At 35.6% G+C, this 7,420-nt stretch overlaps 1 protein-coding gene across 2 annotated transcripts in view; it reads left to right on the top strand.

The window, feature by feature from the left end:
* Positions 1–382: 382 nt before the first annotated feature.
* Positions 383–7,420, top strand: part of LOC133082988 (eukaryotic translation initiation factor 2 subunit 3-like) — a 31,961-nt gene continuing 24,923 nt past the window's right edge. For both annotated transcript variants that reach the window (XM_061179653.1, XM_061179652.1), the window contains exons 1-4: positions 383–467; positions 1,063–1,126; positions 2,072–2,199; positions 2,290–2,411. In XM_061179653.1, the coding sequence (XP_061035636.1) occupies positions 399–467; positions 1,063–1,126; positions 2,072–2,199; positions 2,290–2,411 (383 nt within the window). In that variant the 5' untranslated portion in view covers positions 383–398. The remainder of the gene's footprint in view (positions 468–1,062; positions 1,127–2,071; positions 2,200–2,289; positions 2,412–7,420) is intronic.

The following is a 7,420-nucleotide window of genomic DNA, read 5'->3' as shown; positions in this document are numbered from 1 at the left end:
CAAAATAAGATTCCCAGGCCCTGGGAAACCCTTCGGGCCATCGACACGTTAAACGGAAATGGCTGCTCCCTGGCCAGCAGGAGCCTGCGTTGCATCACCCACCCAACAAAGGTCCTTTTGTGGGGCTGCCCTTATCATTGCCTGCACAAATATCCAAAAGGTCTACTACGAATACATCCTAAACTTTGCCTCGCGTTTTATCGTCAGCCTTCCTGCAGGTAATGCGTAAAGTCAGGGGAAATAAGTTCACGCAGCGACCTCTCTGGAGCACCGGTCATCCTCCTCTCCCCGGCGTGAGACCTAGTCGGCCCTCCAGCCTCCGCAGCTCCGCCCCCGCACAAGAGGGCCTGCGAAAGGTCAGGCAGTCACCCGGACGACATACTTCTTTTCCCGGCAAGATGGCGGGGGGCGAGGCTGGTGTGACTTTGGGACAGCCACATCTTTCTCGCCAGGATCTCGCCACATTGGTAAGGCTTCCCTCTAGGAGGATTGGAGTGAGCGCAGGAGTGGGGATGACCTGGCCTCCGGGAGGCGCTGAGTCATGGCAATACCTGGCTGTCGGCAGCCTGGGTTAGGAAGGAGACGCGAGTCTGGGCTTTCTCAGGAGCGCTCCAGCAGGTCTGCGACTTGGGCATGGGGGTGTAAATGAGGTCGTGGGACTTGGAAACCCCGAAGGTTTCGGCTGGAAAGTCATGATTTTAAGTGCCATTAAGGTATTTTCCTCTGAAGATCTGGAAAAAGAGTGTGTTACCATCTTTAATTCTGGGAAGGAACTGTTTACACTGTCCTTGGTGTTAATTCTCCTCAAGTTTGGGGCTCCGGCCTTCCGAATCTTCTAGAGTTAGTGCAAATAATAGCCTCTTTTTTAAGTATAAAGGCCTTTTAGGACTTATCAGCCCCAAGATTATGACTCTGGAATAAAGAATGCCTTAACAAGAAAGATACTTTTCGGAAAGCAGTGGAGCGCTGAGTAGATGATGGCAAGCTGTAGATACAGAACGTGAAATCTGAGTTCTGGTTTGTCTTTTGTTAGGTAGTTTAAACTAAAATGTTTCATTGCAGGACGTTGCCAGGTTGACTCCACTCTCGCACGAAGTTATCAGCAGACAAGCCACAATTAATATAGGTAAGAATAAATTATTGCATAGAGTGTTACCTTTCTGGAGGACTGACTTGGTTGCTCTTCCATGATGATTTTTAATTTTTTCACTTTACGTTAACTGAATTATAGGAGGATTCGGTTATATAAGGAATAGATTTCGGCCCTTATGAGCAAACACATGCTCGATTTCTTGGGAAACACAGTACTCTCCATTAGGGTGGGAAGGCATAGATAAACGTAGAGGTATATGCATGTGTAGCAGAAAGTTAAAGAAGAGGTGAAAACGCTTTTTGTACAGGATTATTTTAAGAACAGTGTCCTTAACAGGGCTTGAAAAGTCTTATTTGATATCTAATCTATTATTAGAATAATCTTTTATTTATTTTGTTAGTTGACACTTTTGTAATTTAGAAGAGAACTTGATTGAGTATAAACCTCAGATATTTTAGCATCTGTATTGGCACTAAAACCTATTAAGTCTTATATACAGTTATGAAAAAATTGTAAAACGTTGTATCAGTCTTAACATGTATTTAATTCCTGTAATTAAACTGGTGTTGTTTTCTAATTTTCATGGATTCCTTCTTTTTTTTCCCCCCGCTATGGGATTTTCATGTATGTTTACCTCAATCAAAATACTGCCAAGTTTCTAATTGTACAAAATTTTGTGTGTTTTTCAATGAATGTTTATTTCAAGTAAACTACTCTTTTTGAGAGTAATAAGTTGAGTAGCTTATGTTACACTAAGTATGGTTTTTAAATAAAGTTTTCAGGTACATGGAAAGTTATTTTTGGTCATGTTTCAGAAAAAGTTTTGTGTTGAAAAGGATACATAGAGGGGGAAAATGAAATCACTGGTGGTTGTAGGTTGAAATATTTACAGTGAGTTATGCCTTTTGTTTTTCTAACTTTACTGAAATATTTGGTGTAATGGAATGCATGTAAATTAATTGTTTTTGGTCTTTGTAGGTACAATTGGTCATGTTGCCCATGGAAAATCTACTGTTGTAAAAGCTATTTCTGGAGTTCACACTGTCAGATTCAAAAATGAACTAGAAAGAAATATTACAATCAAGCTTGGATATGCTAATGCCAAGGTACATAGTATACTGTGGAAGGACAAATCATTTTACTTGAATTTTCAGATATGCAAGTGACAAATGCAGTTTTTTCATTGAAACTTTTAGATTTACAAACTTGATGATGCAAGTTGTTCTCGACCAGAATGTTATAGATCTTGTGGAAGTAGTACACCTGATGAGTTTCCTACAGACATTCCAGGGACCAAAGGGAACTTCAAACTAGTCAGGTGATCATTTTTGTGTTAAACACACTTTTTTGTCTTGTGCTTATTGAACAAATTAATCGAGAATGTAAACAATGATTTAAACCTAAGCTTGATACAGATGCATTTTTGCCAGAACATTTTCTAGCTAAGAAATTTACAGTTTACAGTAGTCGCTAATTACTTTTTTAAGGGTTTGTTGTTATGCACTTAAAGCTAGAAAAATAAATTGAGAGGCCAGTTATTTAAATCTAAGCTAAAATATGTACATTGTGGGTTCTATAAAGAATTATCAGAATAAAATAATTATATTTAGTGGGTTTTTTTTTTTCCAGGCTTCCTCTGTTTCTTTTTCTTCAGAGGAGACCAAAGACTTTCTTAATTATGTCTTTTTAATACTTTTGCCTGTCTCTATCTGTTTTTGGTATGTTGTTGTGTGTCTTGATTTCTCAGAACCCTGACGTCCACCAACTAACACATGTAAGTATTAGAATTACCCAAAGAAGTTTTAGATCGTAAGGACATGAATATTCAATTTTTGAAGATGGTAACAGTTCTGAAAGCGTAGTTATTTTTGTTCGTTGGACTACCCTGAGTTAGGCTGGCAATTTCACTTAGTTTTTCAAGACACTAGGAACCCTTGAGCAGATTTCTTTTTTGAATGACAGTTTCCATTCTCATAACACAGGTGTGGTTTATTTAATGTTTTATTGTTTGTTTAAACAATTCGTTTTACTTCACATAACTACAGTTTTACGCTTTCTATGAAAACATCAAAAATCTCTTAAGCTTATTTCATACAAGTTTTAAAAACTAAAATTACTCAAAATCTATATTCTTCTATGTTGCTCAATTTTTTTTTATTAAGAGCAGCCTAGACCTAAAATTATTAATCATTGCAAATGTAACACTTGCTTTCATTTTCCAACAGCTCTGCTTCATATGTTTTCATTTTTAATTTTGAAATAATTATAGAATAACAGGAAGTTGGAAAGATAACATAGAGGACCTATATGTCTTTAACTCATTTTGCCCTACTAGTTAACAGTAGTACATCAAACTACAGTATAATATCAAAACAAAGAAATAACTGTTAATATAAAATATGTATATGCATCTACCTTATTTTGTCACATTTGCATTCCTGTAACTACCACTACTTTCTGGATAACAGAGATATTACACAAAGATCGCTCCGTTCTCCCGCACTATTCTTAATGCCTGGGAAATACTAATTGTTATCTTAACTATAATTTTCTTATTTCAGAAATGTTGTATACATTAAATACAATATATTGCTTTTTTGAAACTGACTTTTCCACTTGTTACAATATCTTTGAGAGCCATCCAGGATTTTGAGCATGTCCGTAGTTCATTCTTTTTTTTTTTTTTAATAGACTTTAGTTTTTAGAGAGCTTTAGATTGAAATCAATATTGAGCAGAAGGTACAGAAGATTTCTCATCCTCAGTGTACAAACTTAGCCTCCCTCATTTTCAGCATTCCCTACCAGAGTGGTATATTTTTTACAATTGATTAACCTGTTTTGACAAATCATTATGATCTAGAGTCCATGGTCTACGTTATGGTTCACTCTTAATGTTTTACATGCTGTGCATTTGCAAAAGTTTTTAATGACATGTATTCATTGTTATATGTGATACAGAGTGGTTTTGCTGACCTAAAAATCCTCTGTATCCTGTGTATTCATCTTTTCCTCCTCCTTAACCCCTGGCAACTACTGATTTTTTAATTGTTTGCATAGTTTTGCCTTTTCCAGAATAGTAAATAGTTGGAATCGTGCAGTATTTAGCCTTTTTAGATTGGCTTCTTTTACTTAATAGTATGCCTTTACTTTCCATATCAGTTTGTAACTGGTAACTCATTTCTTCATACCACTGAACAATATTTTGTTCTCTGGGTATATCACAGCATATGTACCCATTCAGCTACAAAAGGACATCTTGGCTGCTTTTAAGTTTTGGCAATTATGAATAAAGCTGCTGTAAATCTGCATGCAGGTTTTTTTTGTATGTGGACATAGGTTTTCAACTGATTTGAGTAAATAAATACTAAGGAGTGTATTTGCTGGTGCAGATGGTAAAAGGATGTTTGATTTTGTGAGAAAGCACCAAACTTTCAAAATGGCTGTCCCATTTTTGCATTCCCTCTACTAATGAATGAGAGTTGCTGTTTTTCCACATTTTTCAGCATTTGGTGGTGTCAGTATTAGGAATTTTAGCCATTCAAACAGTTTTTTATGTGTTTATTTTTTTAATTTGCATTTCCCTGTTGACATGTGATGTGCAGTGTCTTTTCATGTGCTTAATTTCTGTCTGTATATCTTTCGTGGGGTTAGGTCTGTTCAGGTCTTGAACACATTTTTTAACCAGGTTGTTCCTTATTTTGAGTTTTAAGGGTTATTTGTGTATTTTAGGTACTAGTTCGTTGTCAGATATGTCTTTTGCAGATGTTTTCTCCCAGTTTGCTTGTCTTTTCATTCTCTTGACAGTGTCTTCACAGAGCAGAAATTTCCTTTCCTTTTCTTTAAAAAAAATTTTTTTTGGCCACACCTTGTGGCATACGGGATCTTAGTTCCCCTACCAGGAACTGAACCCACACTCTGCGTAGGAAGCGCAGAGTCTTAACCACTGGACTGCAAGGGAATTCCCAGAAATTTCTAATTTTGAGATGTCCAGTTTATCAGTTCTTTTCCTTTGTGGTTTTGGTATTGTGCCTGAAAAGTGATCACCTTATTCACGGCTATCTATGTTTTCTCATATGTTATTTTCTAGGAGTTTTATAGTTTTGTGATCGTTTTGAACTCATTTTTCTACCAAGCACAAGGTCTCTGCCTAGATGCATTTTTTTGCACGTAGATGTCCAGTTGGTAAAGCACCATTTGTTGAAAAGACTGTCTTTTCCCTTGCTCCTTTTTGAGAGATCAGTTAACTCTATTAATGTGGATCTGTTTATTGGGTCTCTGTTCTGTTGCATTAATATGTTTAACTGTTTTTCAAATACTGCAGTTTCTTGATTACTGTACCTTCATACTAAGGCTTGAAGTGGCCTAGTGTCCTCTAGCTTTGTTATTGTCATTCAGTACTGTGTTGGCTCTTCTAAGACTTTCACCTCTGCATATAAACTTTAGCATCAGTTTATTGATATCCACAAAATGACTGGGATTTTAATGGGGATTGATTGCATTGAATCTGTAGATCAGTTTGAAAAGAACTGACATCTTGACAATGTAGAGTCTTCCTACCCATTAACATGTGGTATCTGTCTGTTTATTTAGTTCTTTGGCTTCGTTCATCAGAATTTTGTAGTTTTCCTCATATAGATCTTATACATATTTTCTTAGAATTATACCTAAGTATTTTATTTTTGGGGGTGCTAATGTAAATGATTTGTGTTTTTAATTTCAAATTCCACTTGTTCATTGCTTCTATTTAGGAAAGTGATTAACTTCTCTATATTAATCTCAAATCTATAGTCTTACCATAATTACTTATTAGTTTCAGGAGTTTTTTTGTCGCCTTTAACAATTTTTCTACCTAGGCAGTCATGTCATCTGCAAACAAAGACAGTTGTATTTCTTCATTTCTAATCTGTATACCTTTTATTTTCTTTTGTTTTTATTATACAAGCTGGGACTTCCATTACTGTGTTCAAAAGCATTGGTAAAAAGGGACATTTTTGCTTTTTCCTAATCTTAGTGGAGAGCATTGAGTTTCTCACCATTAAGTATGACATTAGCTATAGAGTTTTTGTAGATACTCATTATCAGCTTGAGGAGGTTACCCTTTGTTCCTAATTTGGTGAGAGTTAATGAATGGGTGTTGGAGTTTGTCAGATGCTTTTTCTGCATTTGTTTATATGATTATGTGATTTTTCTTTAACCCGTTGATGTGATGGGTTACATTAATTGATTTTCAGGTATTGAATTAGCCTTCTATACCTGAGAAAACCCACTTGGTTGTGGCATGTAATTCTTTTATCCATTGTTGGATTAGATTTGCTAATATTTTGTTGAAGATTTTTACATATATGTTCATGAGAGATATTTTCCATTAGTTTTCCTTTCTTGTAATGTCTTTGTCTGGTTTAGGTATTGGGGTAAAGCTTGCCTCATAGAATGAGGAAGTATTTCATCTGCTTCTATCCTCTAAAGAGCAAGTAGGGTATTGGTGTAATAGCTTCCTTAAATGTTTGGTAGAATTCACCCAGTGAACCCATTTAGGCCTGATGTTTTCTGCTTGGGGAGGTTATTAATTGTTGATTGAACTTCTATAATTGATATAAACCTATTCAGATTGCTCAAGTTGATATACAGGTTTAATGCAATCCCTATCAAAATCCTAGCAAGGTTTTTGTTTGCATAGATAAAATTATTTTAAGAAAAGATAATTAAAGGTTACAGATTGGAATCTTGCTTCATAAGCAGGGTTACAGGATACCAGGTCAACACACAAAAGTTGATTGTATTTCTGTGTACCAGCAATGAACGTATACACAGCAAAATTTAAACTACTGTACTTAAGTCTCAAAAAGATGAAATACTTAGATGTAAGACACAATGTCTTTAGAGGATAGAAGCAGAGGAAGTCTATGAGGAAAGCTTTACCCTATACCAAAAGCAGAAAAAGACATTACAAGAAAGTAAAGCTGTGGGAAAATATCTCTCATGAACATATATGCAAAAATGTGTGAAAATTACACAGCTCTGAAAGAAGTCAAAGAAAATCTAAATAGATATACTCTGTTTGTACATTGGAAACTCCAGAGAATAAAATGCTAATTCTGTTTAAACTGATATACAGGTTAATGCAAGTTTTATCAAAGTGCCAGCAAGGGCTGGCTGATTAAAAGAACTGAACTGCATGAATCTTCTAATTCTCATTATTTTTCCTTAATATGTTACTTCTCCACGTTTTATTTCCTTTCACTCACTAAGTCATTTGAGAGTTATGGCTTTGCAGGTAGTTGTAGTGTGTGTGTAAGGGAATATACATGTGTAGAGTTTTGATTAGTT

Source organism: Eubalaena glacialis, unplaced genomic scaffold (genome assembly GCF_028564815.1).
Source record: "Eubalaena glacialis isolate mEubGla1 unplaced genomic scaffold, mEubGla1.1.hap2.+ XY H_3, whole genome shotgun sequence".
NCBI lineage: Eukaryota > Metazoa > Chordata > Mammalia > Artiodactyla > Balaenidae > Eubalaena > Eubalaena glacialis.
This window is presented reverse-complemented; position numbering and strand designations above follow the sequence as displayed.